Source organism: Sipha flava, unplaced genomic scaffold (assembly GCF_003268045.1).
Source record: "Sipha flava isolate LNK unplaced genomic scaffold, YSA_version1 51_pilon_pilon, whole genome shotgun sequence".
In the NCBI taxonomy this organism is placed as follows: domain Eukaryota; kingdom Metazoa; phylum Arthropoda; class Insecta; order Hemiptera; family Aphididae; genus Sipha; species Sipha flava.
The window spans coordinates 744,853-759,878 of record NW_020273468.1 but is presented as its reverse complement, the minus strand read 5'-3'; the positions used below and the strand labels follow the sequence as shown (position 1 = coordinate 759,878).

The following is a 15,026-nucleotide window of genomic DNA, read 5'->3' as shown; positions in this document are numbered from 1 at the left end:
ATATTAATCCTAATAGTGTTATCACAACAATTTCATTTACACTTCCGAACTAGGTTTAAGAGGTTCATAATAAATTTACGGCGAATCATATACATGATTTTAATAATCAATTATTAAGATGCACTTAATGAGTCCGTGAAAAACTTCGATCGATAGCATCACCAATCTGTGGGGTTATCGAGTTATCACGTGTGAGCTGTGAAATCATGCGTGTGTGATATTTTTGTCTATATGGAGGCTATGAGTACGTTTAATATTGTTTAAAGTTATGTTCACTTAATTAAAATAATTTAAGCTTATACTTAAACAACATTAATAAATATTGATAAAATGAGACTGAATCAAAAATCAAATACATAATTTACTGTCGGTATCATATTATAAGTATAAAATAAATAAATAACTGTCTACCCTCAAACATTAAGTACAACACTTAATAATATAAATGTATAAAATAAAATGTAAAATATAATAAGTATAGAATGTTACAGTATTGAATATATTTATATTTAATAATTATTATAATAGATTTTTGGTTTTAATGATTTTAACTATTTTTATTATTAACCGGCTTTCCCAAATAAATATAAGTTTTGATAGGACCTTGGTTATCATTAACAAATTTAATTTACTAGTATTGGTTATTAAAAATTTTTTAAGAATTTTACATTGAATAAGAGAAAATCAGTCTGTTAACCTGCAATACCAACCACTAAGATTTTATAATTTTATTACCATAATAATAGTCTTAAAATTGTATATTTGGACTTCAATTAGATTATTTGAACATCATAAATATGAAATTCGATTTCATCAGTGCTAACGCAGTACCCTAATTTAGATCTAATATAAAAACAATATTTTCAATAATTATTTCGTCCAACGCAACTGGTGAGTGATAAGTTTCTGTTTTTAAAGGAAATTAATTGTCGTTTAAAGGTAAGCCGTGGTTATTACAGGAAGATTTACCTATATTTTGCTTGAACATATTACGATTTATTCACGTGTTGAAATTGATTTTGTAAGTACAGTGAAAGATACGTGTAACAGAAAGTCACGGGATCATGAAAAGTGTTCGTTATGAACAGGTTTTCATATATTTAATGAAGATATTTTATTTTTATAAGAGAAAGCATTTATACTATACCTACATATTATATAAAAATTTTTGCTTTTAAAAAAGGTTTATAGGAATAAATGCTTGATTTTTGGATTTTGTTATAACCACCAAATGGTACTCGTTGTAAAATTTAAATTTTGAATTATTCCTTGGTTCAATGATAATTTCAAGATTATCCGTAGGTATCTGTTAAATCTGAATTTACTATATTTTTAACTAGTTGTGTTGGTAAATAATTTATAGATCACGGTCGTATATTTTATTATTTAATTAATTTAAAATTCACTCTACAGTTCTTTGATTGTCTGCGAAATTCGTATAGTATTAACTCTTATTTAACTTATTTAACTTATTTTTATTTCAGATAAAAACTCGTTAATCTCATCTACATATAATTTATACAAACAGAGAAAATGACATCTGGAGAAAAAAATGTTAAACTCCGTCGAGAACTGGGCCTGTTCAGTGCTACGTGTCTCATCATAAGCGTGATGTTAGGTAAGTGGTTTAGGTATACTTTAATACTTAAGAATTTAGTAAACTTAATATACCTAGTATATTTTTTATGTTTACTTCAGTAAACTCTAGATATAATAGAAAGTACGTATAATTAAACTACTACGATCGAATTTTAGTTTTTTTTAACGATAATTTGTAAAAAAAAAATTGTTCTTCTCGTATCATTTGCTGCAAAACTTACTCAAGCAGATATATGTACTAGAAACAAACTAAAAACACAATTTGTATTGGGTTTTGAATTTTGAAAAAAAAAAGAAATAAATGCTTTTCGAAAAAGTGTTGCTCGACATTGGAATTCTATTATAAATTTTTGCAAAAGCTTCTTGACTGCGTTAATATCACGTGTTTTCATATATTTTCATAGGTTCAGGAATTTTCGTTTCTCCGGCTAATGCGTTAAAGAACACAGGATCGGTGGGCATGTGTCTTGTCATCTGGATGTCTTGCGGCTTGCTATCACTTTTAGGTAAATTATATCATAAAATGCAACAATTTTTTATTATTATACTGCCATTATAATACTATACAAGGTGACCTAGTATGTTTTCACGATAAAAATATTAATAATTTTATTTCCATCTTTTATGTTTGAATACAATTTTATAGTAGGGGCCATATATTTGGTCAATTTGGTAAATCCTTAACTAGCTTGAAAAAACAACTTTTTAATTTCCAAAAAATAACAAATGAGTTACTATATATATATGATATATACAATAAAAGAAAGCATCTATAATTTTGGAAAATCGAAAATTATTATCTTTTGAAAAAATGATCGTTTATTTGATATTGCTCATTTTAAATAATTGAAGATTGCTTGTCAATACATTTTTCTTAGTTGAAAAATGAATTTTCAACATTCATAGAATTTATCAGAGGTTATTTATACAAAAATCTTTAGAAAATTGTTAAAAACGAATTAAAACTGCTTTAAAATCTACAAAAGTCCAATCAATAAATAACTTTATTAATAACGATATTAATTATCTGATGTACTGATTATCCTAAAATATTTGAAATATACGAAAGTACTCGTTTATGCAAAACCAATAAGTTTTGAACCCTAGCTGTATAGCTATGAAACCAATTATTTTATTTTCCATTGGAATACTTAATGAATTTCATCGTTAACTTGATTCTTAAATATGATAATGATATGATAATAAATATGATAATAAGTAATAATAATAAAATAATAAAATTTATTTTTCTCAGTTGGATAATAGATGAAAATAAAAATTTATTTTCACATTTTTCATATGGATCTATTTAAAAAAAAAAATACACAATACAGTTTGAAAATAAATTAACACTTACAGTTATACTTTATTCATTCCATCGGAAACACATACTACCTACATACTATTCGTATTATTTGGACCCTGGTATTGATGTTATACACCCTATCCTTGTATCGTTTCGCAGGAGCCCTGTCGTACGCCGAACTCGGCTCGGTGGTCAACAAGTCGGGTGGCGAGTTCAACTTTTATCGGACCGCATTCTCCGACATGCACAAATTCTGGGGCCCTCTACCCAGTTTCATATACTCGTGGGTGTGCATCATGTACATCCGTCCCGCCGAAGTGGCCATCATCATATTGACGTTCGCCGAATATTTTGTGCGGCCTATTGGCATATGGGCTCATATGACACCGGAAAACGAAGAATCGACTAAGAAAATCGTCTCCGTACTTGCTATCAGTAAGGACCGTGAACAATAATGTTTTTAAGTTATATTTTTATCTGTTTATTATTTTGATTTAAGCAACCGAATTATACAATTTTATTTTTTGTCTGTTAAAGGCATTATCACATGTATAAACTACAACAGCGTCAAATGTTTTATCAAAATTCAAAATCTCTTTACTATATGTAAAGTCACGGCTTGTATATTCGTCATCGTCGGTGGAGTGTATCAACTCTACTCGGGTATATACGAATTTTTTTTTGAAAAAATTCAGTATTATATACTTATTTTAATTACAATCCAATTTGATTCTGCAGGAAACACAAAGAATTTGATGACCGGGTTCGAAGGTACTACATTATCGATGGAATCGCTTCCAATTGCTTTCTACAGCGGACTTTGGGCGTACGATGGATGGTAAATATTCGCCTTCTTTATTGTATATTCATGGTCACATTTTTCTACCACCGTTATACATTACGAATATTGCGTTTATTTTTTAGGACTGCTACGACTAGTGTCTCCGAGGAAATAAAAAATCCCCAAAGGTCTGCAAATTATTACATTAATATTATTACTTTTTAAACCAGATTTTTATTGGTCTTGTATTGTTGCAGGAATATATTGCTAAGCGCATTACTAGCCGTACCTTTTGTCACGATGATTTATGTTTTGATGAACGTGTCGTACCTTACAGTCTTGTCAGTCCCAGAAATGACATCTGTTCCTGCCGTTGCAGTTGTAAGTGTATAAATTATTATCATCGATGCTAAATTGACTAAAACCAAAAATGCCTATATTTTATTTAGGAATTTGGAACTCGAGCTTTAGGGAATTTCAGTTTCATAATCCCACTAGGCGTCGTTACAGCAACATTCGGTTGTGCGCTCAGTGTCCAATTTGGAATCACCAGGTTGGCAGAGGATTTTCATTAAGAAATTTAAAAGACCGTATTGACATATTTTATTTTTATAGATTATGTTTTGCCGCAAGTAGAGAAGGCCAAATGTTGGAGGTTTTCTCTTACGTGAGCGTCAAAAATCTAACTCCTGCGCCAGCTGTTGTTTTACAGGTTAGATATTATACAAAGAATAATTGATAAGCAATGTTATGCAACAACATGGGCATAACTTGGAAATTTATTAAGGGGAGAAGGGCAAATATATAATTACATATCTAACGAAAATAGGTGTCCGTGGCCAGGGTTGGGCTAGCTCTATAAGCTCGGCCCTGGCAAAATAATTTCGAACGGCCTCAATGGAACTTTATAAATAGGTACCTAATCAAATTATTGTTTAACTGAAAATATATCTTCGTAACTCAAAAAACAATATACACACAAGTACATTTGAATATTTTCAGATTTAATGTTCATACCTTAAATCTAGTTTACGCATAATATATCTTATCTATAATATTGATATAATGACCTACCTATTAAGATGAATTTGACAGCATAAAAAATGATTTGATTTAAATATTTTTATATATTTAATTTTAATTGAGTAAGAACAGTGGTCAGCAACTAACGTCTTTTTTATATGGCCCGCAGTAAATTTCAAAACTAGCAAATGTCATTATATATACATTTTTTGTATTGTCTGGCCATAGAACTATTTTTAATTTGTGAATGTGGCTCAAAGGTCCATAAAGATTGCTAACCACTGAGTTAGAACATATTGTTTTTAAAAAAAAAATTGCTTACCGGTAATAATTGAATTTGATTTAAAAAAAAATTGTATAGTAATAGCTATAACCAGCTGTTTTGTACTTATTTTAAAACAAGGTATGTTAAATATCAGATGGGGCACTTCCCTTCATGATTTATTCTAGGGGGTAATTGTGCCCCCCCCCCCAGTTTACGCCTATGTGCAACAATATTATAATTACAAATTATGACTTTGTACAAATACAATACTTAGTAGTACGAAGTTTAAATACTTTTTGTTTCGTTTTTATTTCAGGGTTTACTCACATTGGTCTGCTTGTTAAGTGGTGACATCATATCGTTAATAGAGTTCGCTAGTTTCTTATCCTGGTTGTTCTACGGTATTTCCATGGTGGCGTTGTTAGTGTTGCGTTACACCAAGAGAGACGTTAAACGTCCATTTAAAGTAAACACATCATTATACTGTCGTAGTAACGACATTAATGCCATTTATCACCTATATGGTGATGCGAAACGTTTACTCCCATGTCCTACTATGGACTTTATAGGATATTATGATGTGTAATATTATATTCAAGGGAAGGAAATGATAAATTGACTACAACGTGATGAAAGAATTCATCTTAAAGTATTTGATTGACTTCCCAATATTTCTGGGTTGTTAAAGTTTCGTTTATCACCTCTATGGTGATGCCAAACGTTTTCTCTCGTGTCCTACTATGGACTTTATCTCGTGTGGGGTCGATTTAATAAATTATTCTGGGTCCTTAAAGGACTGATTTCACTGTTTAAAAGTCATGTTTGTAACACTAAGAAAATAGAAAAACACTGTTTCATGCTAATGTTTGTTATTAACTAGCATCCGTTTTGAACGATTAGGGTATTATATTTAGTGGGAACCTATTTGGAATGTTCCGATCAAATCGCTGCGATTACCGTTACTGATTGGTCTGTGTCATGTGATTATGTTTACATGGTATCCAAACGAAATCCCATATACACCTATAATTGTACCTAACTACCCTTCTGCAAGAAGTATGTAGCTAAAAACGTATCGTTTTGCGCACACTATGGGTCGGATAAACGTTTCTTGTTTTTAATTTAACTTTTTTTTTTTGTTCTTTTTGTGTACAGGTGCCGATCGTCATCCCAATATTCGTGCTCATCGTATCCGTTGTTCTGTTCGTTACGCCGATTATCAATGATCCCAAACCTCAGTTCCTTATCGGATTGATATTCATTTTATCAGCATTTTTGATATATATTCCGTTTGTGTACCAGAAGAAGAGATTGGCAGTGCTTGGTATGTATAATATAACGACATTTTGTGAAAACCACGTGCATGGAATGCACAGGTTACACGATACCGTTTGACGATTTCGAAACGCTAGTCCTGGTCGAATCGTCAATACTTGATACTTGTAACTATGTTCAAACTTAAACGTAATAATGTGTGCCCATTGTAATAGCAAATCGATCCAAAATAGAGGGGCTTAATTTTTTCTGAACAACTTTTGAATACACCTTGTACCCAGATAGAGAGAAACGCAGGGAAAATACTATGCGAGAGGTTCGTTAATGTAATAAAATGTATATAAATTAAGTCGTTTCTGTTACGTTTTTTTTTATATAAAATATATATAAATCACAAGTTTTCGACGACAATATTAAATATTATTGTGATAGAAAAATTAAAATTTTAGTAAACATTATTGTTTATAACACTATCGATCATAGTTTTTTCGGTCCAGAACATTTCAGCGGTGTCATTATTAACTTTTATCGTTAATGATTTAAATCGTTTATGGAAGTAAGGGCTAATCGTATGTTTAATATCTGTTAAATAACCTAAATGTGATTCATGAATATGCCAGTGTGTATAACAATAACGCGCCAACGTCATAATAATTACGTTATACGCGTCTGCTGTCATCGTATATACTGATTTTGATTTGATTTACAGATCATTTCACAAAATTTGTTCAAGTCACGATGTCCGTTGTGCCGCCGGAGAAAGACGAACAAGAAGAGCAAACCGAAGAGAAGATGTGTTTGGAGAACCAGGAACAAGTGCCTATATTTATTGAGAAGGTGTGAATCCTGTCAATTCGGGGTGTGTGTACGCGGTCCAAGACTGCCCGCTCCAGGAACGGATTGTGTTACGAAATTCCGTGTCCTGGAGCACTTTCTAATATTATCATTATAATATAAGTAATCGTGTTCACACGCACACGGTAGCCAAATCTGTGATAATAGGTTAATGATCCTGCACGATTCCAAGTAACTATCCTCGAACACGTATCACATTGCGTTGTTATCATGGAAATCTCGGTGGTCTATATTAGGTACGCCGTTTTTTTTTATTTTTATTTATTTGATTATTATTTAAGTATTTGTTCAACTGATGTATTATTATTATTATGTAGCATCTTATTTACAGATATTTTATATGCTATAATAATATTAACTATACGTGTATTTTTAATTTATTTACTACTTTATATATATAGATATGTAAATAATTTGTTTTAAAATGATTATTTTATCGTTTAATCGTTATTACTTGTGATTATTTTATTTTATCGTATTATTTTATACGTATAATCGGTTTATTCATCGCGTGTATACTAATTATTATATTTTATAGTAAATGGTAATCGACTACATTTATGTGTTCAACATGATATTTATAACCATTGTAAGATTTCGTTTTAACATTATTTTTCGATACGAAGAACATTGAAAAGAACGATAATATGTTCTTAACGTTTTCATCAAATTACATTTCAATATAAAGATAAGAATATGATATATTTTTCTACTGCTTATCATTATTTATATGATGACCAATTAGAATTATTTAACAATAAATTATGATTTACTTATTTTGTATGTGTATTTATTTATGTTATTAATGTATATAATATTATTGATGATATTATATATCTCATTTGTTTTATATTGTCAAAATATCTTGAAATAAAACACAAATTCAACGGACCATTTTCTCTGATAGTTTTGGGGTAAGAGTTTTGCAACTGGACCAAGAAAGTGTGAAATTTCAGACGAACAATAATTTATTGTGAAAAAAATTAATCTTTCGTATACACTGATAATAATAGTCAACAGATGACGCAAGATATTGATTAATTGCATAGCGTAAGTAAATAATAACAAAAAGTTTAACATTAAATATAGCATAAAACTAGAAAAGAAGAAAAGAATAAAAAACGTATCACCCGCAGGCAAAATTGGACGTTGTTCGAATAATATTAAATAATATAGAATTATAGGTATTTGAAAATGTATTTCACTGGTTCTTAATGCACTCAAATATACATAAAATATCATTCAGATATTTATCTAAATAATCGTTTTGACGAAAAGGATTAAATAACCAGGCAACTCAAAAGAAAAAAACTATTTTGTATGCAAGTAGTTCAAATGGTATTGTTGCTTATATCATCGTTACAAATTATGTACACTTCTTATTTATCGTATTAATTGCGATATACATTTCTGAACAAAAAGTTATGAGAATATTATGAACACGAAAATAGTAGGTACTATACAGATAATTGTTTATTGGTACTAATTAGCTCTGTGGCTGATTCAAAGTCTTTACAAACAATTTATAAAAAATAATTAGTCTTTAGAGTTGTTAAAAATCACCTTAAATGCTTAATTATTAAATGTTTTTCAATTGTCAAATTCATAATGCAATTGTTCTAATTTGAAGTTGAAATATTGTGTTAAGTAAAAAAAATGACAAATTAATACGTTTTGTATTGATCGGTATTATTATTTGTCGGTATCGTTTTGTATTAAGTGAAAAGTTCTGTCCAAATAAATTCTGTTTTGTTGGATTTTGAGCCGATAACAATAATTGTAACAACAATTGGAATGAGAACACGTGTAAGTACTTAGTTTATACTGATGTATATTTAAAGGGGGTTGAATGGATAAATTCATGTTCATAATAATCGATAATACAATTAAATATTATATAAAATGGAAGGAATTTACTATATATTTTATAGTTAATTTAATGGAATTACCTACTTTCTTTACGGAGGTTTATTGGATAGCGTACATCTCCAATTTTTATAATTTGATTGTTTTTTATGAGAACCCGGGTCAAAGGATTTCTGCCTGTGATTTTCTATTGGTTTACACGATAGTCTAGCAATGTTCGTTAAATTTCTGCAGTAGTAATCGAAAATTTCTTTATCTGTAGTTTGTTGCGTATTGTCACATAACCATAGTTCAGAACCATACATTATCGAACGTAGTATCATCACCATTTGTGTTTCGTATTTGAAATTATCAGTTTTGTTGATTGGTCCACTTTGATAAGCGATACACCTTTAACTTTTATCAAAATCAGAAAAAAAGTTTTTCTGATGCTGAAAAAAATATACAATATCAAATTGGTCTTTTTTTTACTGAGTTTAATATATATATTAGTATTATGCAATAAAAGAATTCCAATGTGGCTGAAAAATAAATTGTACAGGAATATAATGAGATCAAATATGCTATATGTTTCGGAGTGTTGGGTAATTGACAGGAGAATAGAACAGAGTATGATTGTTGCAGAAATAAGAATGCTTAGATGGACAAGTGGAGTGACAAAAAAAGATAGAATAAGGAACGAATATGTAAGAGTTGGTAATGGTGTACCATTGATAGTAGACTAGATGAGAGATAATAAACCGAGTTGGTTTGGGCATACGATAAGGCGAGTGGAAACAAAAGTAGTAATAGCTGTTATGAAAATGAAAGCTGAAGGAAAAAAGGAAAAGGAAAACCAAAAAAAGATGGTCGGATACGATTAAGAATGATATGGGGACTGTTGGTGTGTGCGTAAGGGATGTAGAAAATCGAGAAAAGTGGAGGATTAGGACAGTGGTGGTCTACCCAAATAGTTGCGAGAAAGGTGAAGATCATTGTAGCTATATTTGGACGTAAAAATATTCAAACAATTGTAATATGTTCAATTACTTATGATATGTTCGCTTCTAACTAGATGAATATCAAAAATATTATTCAACAGTTATGTGGATGTTATATTATGTTGTATGGAGTTTTCAACGACTTCCAAGATTCAACACTGAGTCAACGTTCAAAATCAATAACATTGGCAAGATGAAATTTGTATTTGCCAATTATAAATAATATCGATAACTTTATTTTGATTTATTCATGCAGTTATAACTTGTTCTTTTGCTATATAATCTAACATAATATAACATAGTAAATAGATAAAAATAAGAATAGTTCTTTTTGAAAAATGAAAAACCTTTAACTTTATAAATTATGGTACAAATTATGATATTATTGATTCACTCGTTTTAAAGGTACAGAATATGTTAACCGGCATTTCTAGAGACGGAAAAAAGCGGTAAAAAATATTATTATTGTTATCATAATAAATCACTACATTTTTCGATTTAAAAATTGACATTACATCTAATCAAAAAAACTATAAAAAGCATGCTATTTACTAAAAGAACAGTCGTCTGCGTAATGGTAATTATATTACTTAGGTACATTAAAATGTTAATATAATTTAATTGTTTTATTTATTAAATTTTTTATTTTTTATTTTTTTTATTGTATCTATTTTATAATATAACATAATGAAACGGCGAATCATAAAATTTTTAGAGTATGGAGCTACTATTATATGCAGTTGTTGAATAATAATTTGCTACCGATTTCTCGTTTATTGAATTGGCAATCATTCAAATTGGCTGTGCAAAACGTTTCGTCATGAACCCTGATTAAAGAAATAAATGATGAATTAAAATATGACATAACAATGTTCCTTTATGATTTACTCACTGTGATTAAAAGTACACAATAATATAATTGGTCCTTTGCCAAAATAATTTGACACTGGAACACGGCACATACACCATACCAACGACGTGGTTTACTTACCAATTGGCCAAATGTATTTCAGTAATAACTTTAACACAATAATAATATGATTTTTATGATAATATCAAAATATTAGGAAATTCGTCAAGACGTAATCAACATGTATTTCGTTGTCCTTAAGTGCGACACTCCAGACTACCTCGACTCATATAAATATTAGGATCGGAACATCGAAGGTATCAGTCGTCAGTCGTCCGTCAGTCTAACATCATATCAAAAGTTATACATATCCGCACCATTTCAAAATGAGCATCAAAATGGTAACTATAATTAATTTTATCTTATGGAGGATAAAGGTAATTTTAAACTTTTCAAGCATATCACGTCAAAATCAACGGGTCAACGATAATCACATAGGGATTTCTAGGGATGGGAAAAGACGGTAAAAAAAAGTAAGCCTGGGCATTAACGAGTTAATAAGTTAAAAGTTAAGTTAAAGGTTAGGTTAATTTAACTTATTAACTTACCTTTTTTTATTACTGATAATTTAACTTAACTCATTTTCTTACAAATTAACTTGAAATTAACGAATTATTTTTTCATTTATCCCGATTAAGTTAATTTTGATCTTCAAGACCAGAAAAATATTTTTGTAATATACCGCATTCCATAACAAATTTATGGCATTTAGAAAAATTTAAAAATATAAATTTACTTATATCAGCGTTTAATTTAAATATATTTTTTTTTTTTTTGTAATTAACTTAACTTATTAATTGAAGTTAAGTTAACGATGTTCTTTAACTTAATTGATGTAATTCTCATCTGCATTAACTTAATTGAACATGAACTCAAATAACTTAACTGAGTTAAAAAATATCTTATTAACTTGCCCAGCCTCGAAAAAAAGTATTGTTATTATCATAATAAATCGATATATTTTTCGACTTGAAAACCTATACTACTTTGTACTACTAATCAGCCCACTATAGAAATGCATAGTATTTCCTAAAAAAAAAAAAAAAATCGTCTACGTAGCTGATAATTAAATTACTTACCTTAAGGTTTTAATATGAATTGATTGTCTTACTCATTTATTTTTTGTCGTATCTATTTTATTATAAAACGCAATTGCATATTCAAGTTAGAATGAAAAACTTTCTGGGCAGGGGACACCAATCACGGGTCGTTTGTGCTCTGCTTCGCTAGTGTACGACGCGAACGGTCCATTTTCCATTACTAATCTATGCCCGTTTTGTATTATATTAATCAACGAATTTCGTAATTGATAATAATAATATTACGTGTTTATTTATCTCGCAGTCGTTATTCGCGCTTGTCGCATGTTCTCTCGCAGTCGTCTCCGTCGCCGCACCGTCTGGGTTGCCTTTAGCGTTTTCGTCTCCGATCGTCGCACCCGCACCCGTGGTCACCGCGTACAGTTCGCAGTACGTGGCGAGGAACTACAACGGGATCGCCGTCGCACCAGCCGTCGTCCCGTCCGCAGCTTACTACGGATACCCTCAAGTTTACGCACCCGCCGCGTCCTACACTGCAGGGTTACCTTTGGTCGAGGACTATCTCTTCAAATAACTTAGTGACTCTAAGTATTTAATACGTCTTCGCCGGTTGTTCTTGCGGCCATTGAAAACACCGTCACCGTGCTTCTATTTTCTACTCTATCACACGATTACTCTTTGCAACATAATACATTATCAATGTAAAGAAAAAATAAATAAATTATAAAAATAAACTTAAAAAATATTAAATTTTAATTTGAAAAACATAATTTTTGTTTTCGTTTTATTTTATTCGTTTATACATTTAAGTATTGAATTTAAGTGCTGTATGATATCACAATATGGTACTTCTTTTTCGTATCTTCAAAACACGTACACAAAAGTGTATATAATATACATAACACTCCAATTCATAGTAATAGCATATTACATTTAAGTATGAAATTATAACATGTTTTATATTCTGATATAGAATTGCTACTTAAATACGTGTTCCAAAAATTACATACTCTTATACTGTCTTTGTTATATAACCCAAAAAGTTTTGCTTTACTGTTTAGATGAAGTAAAATTATGTGTGTATGAAGTCTCGTGCAAACTCTTGCAGCTTAAATACATTTATAACTCAACACAAGTTACATAACAATGTACATCAAAATACATAGAAAAGTTTAAATTGTTTGAGTTTAATGTATAGTATAGTTTATAACAAGGATGACGAAGCTTTTTTGGGTCAAATGCTAAATTTTTCAATTAAGGTTTTGAATATCGTCCACGCACCTAAAGTATTTGTATTTTATCATCGTTTCTTTAAATTTATATGTGGATTTTACATAGTTAGCTGAAGTTTTTTATCTAGATAATTTTAGCTATTGTATAACATTGATTATTGATGTTATTTTTTTTTTTTTTTATAAATATTGATTTTTTTTCTTATAGCAAGTTTCATTACTTAATTTATATACATAACTATGATGACTTATAGCCAAAATTGATGGTTACCTTATTTTAAGTTATTTTATTCTTGACGTTAATTTTTAATAATTTTACAATATTGTATTATAATTTTAATTTACTTATCTGAAAGAGTTTGTGCGTAAAATACTTATACTTATGAAAATATGATCAAAATAGACTTAGAATTTTCAATAAATAAATTACTTTTATAGGAACAATTAATAACTGGAGGCTATAGGATTGTTTTATGTTTTATGTTTCATGAATTTTGCTGTATCTGAACATTAATTCATAGCTTTATTTACTTTGCTCATAATTATACGTGTAAATATATATGTAATATAAACACGTAGTAGGTACTGAATAAAATAATACACCAAAATCAAATTTTTTTTAATACTGTATGAGTACTAATGTAATTTATTATTTCATAATTTTATCTGTCTATATCTAGATAATTGTTTATTATTAAGGCACAGCACTGTCAATAATATAATATAGAAACTTGGGTTTTTTTTTTTCAGTTCCACATTGTGTGTTGCGATTATTTTGAATTGATTCATACGTCAGTTTTATGTTTATCTTGTTCATAGGGGATTCACCATACAGCGAATTGATCACCGGTCGCCAGCGAAATGATTTAATTAAGTCCACTTTGCACGTCTATAAATGGCTTAATACAATCATCTTACTCCTTTGGAAAAAAATTAGTACGTGTTGTAGTGGTGCAGGACTAGTTGCCTATGCATTAGACATTACGGAAAATGTTATGTTGTATTACATTAACTACACGTTCAAACTTATGCGCTGCTTAATTATTCGAATAACCTACCACTCGCAATAAGGTAATAATTATTTTAGATAGAGATTTTTATGAGCCATTTGTTTGTACGCGAAAATGAAACGTAACGGTCTTGCGATGTTTATTGAAGATCGATTCAAAACTACCGAGTTTATGATGATGGGGATGTTTCAAAGTTAAATTTATTTATTGAAATAATTATTTAATTAAACCTAAAATCCATTAAATAGAAAAAAACTGTTATGTTTATGAAACCGTGAGTAATTGATAGGAACTAATTTGTATGCATAATAATTTGTTAATGGTTAGACGGTTATGCGTGGATTTCATACACATGAATAATTTGTTATTTAATAAACTTACAATTTAAGTTTATGATAAATTAAACAATTTTTATATCATTGTAGGTAAATTTATTTTAGAATAACTTAACTCAAAATATTCTTAGATGGGCACACAAAATTTGAAAAAGACAAACAATCGTAACCAAATTTAAGGTATTCATTAGGAATCGTTTTAAAAGCTTGAAACTTTTAAGTTCGATTTTATTTTTTAAAAAATTGCTCATTTATTTATACATATTACATATAAAATCTAAGACAAATAACTATAATACAGTAAACAAAACGAGACCAGCCCTTCTAGCTCAACACCCGGCTCACCAGATTTTTTATAGTTATTGACAACGGTGGAATTATATGGATTTATTGTAATGTTGCATGTGATATATATATATATATATATTTTAATGTTATTCGCTTTGATAGAATACTAATAAAAGATAGAAAAAAACTATAAACATTGAAATGATTCTATTTAATTGTACTTACACATTTATTGTTAAATAATTACACAATCATTTTTGT

The 15,026-nt window shown here is 29.2% G+C and overlaps 2 protein-coding genes across 3 annotated transcripts; both read left to right on the top strand.

Annotated features, from left to right (window-relative positions):
* The first annotated feature begins 1,484 nt into the window (after positions 1–1,484).
* Positions 1,485–7,423, top strand: LOC112690709 (b(0,+)-type amino acid transporter 1-like). 2 transcript variants are annotated; one of them, XM_025564778.1, is made up of 12 exons: positions 1,485–1,618; positions 2,004–2,105; positions 3,065–3,340; positions 3,443–3,568; positions 3,644–3,743; positions 3,830–3,874; positions 3,944–4,067; positions 4,136–4,239; positions 4,302–4,398; positions 5,291–5,440; positions 6,130–6,298; positions 6,959–7,423. In XM_025564778.1, the coding sequence occupies exons 1-12, from the start codon at positions 1,534–1,536 to the stop codon at positions 7,090–7,092; spliced, it is 1,512 nt and encodes a 503-aa protein (XP_025420563.1). In that variant the 5' UTR covers positions 1,485–1,533; the 3' UTR covers positions 7,093–7,423. The 2 variants fall into 2 exon arrangements, 1 of the variants encoding a protein (XP_025420563.1); XR_003149243.1 differs by lacking the exon at positions 6,959–7,423 and having other exon boundaries at positions 5,291–6,030; positions 6,130–6,222.
* Positions 7,424–11,092: 3,669 nt separating this feature from the next.
* LOC112690727 lies at positions 11,093–12,656 on the top strand. Its single transcript, XM_025564798.1, has 2 exons — positions 11,093–11,201; positions 12,205–12,656. Exons 1-2 carry the CDS (start codon positions 11,187–11,189, stop codon positions 12,472–12,474), a joined length of 285 nt encoding a protein of 94 aa, XP_025420583.1. The 5' UTR covers positions 11,093–11,186; the 3' UTR covers positions 12,475–12,656.
* The last annotated feature ends 2,370 nt before the right edge of the window (positions 12,657–15,026 follow it).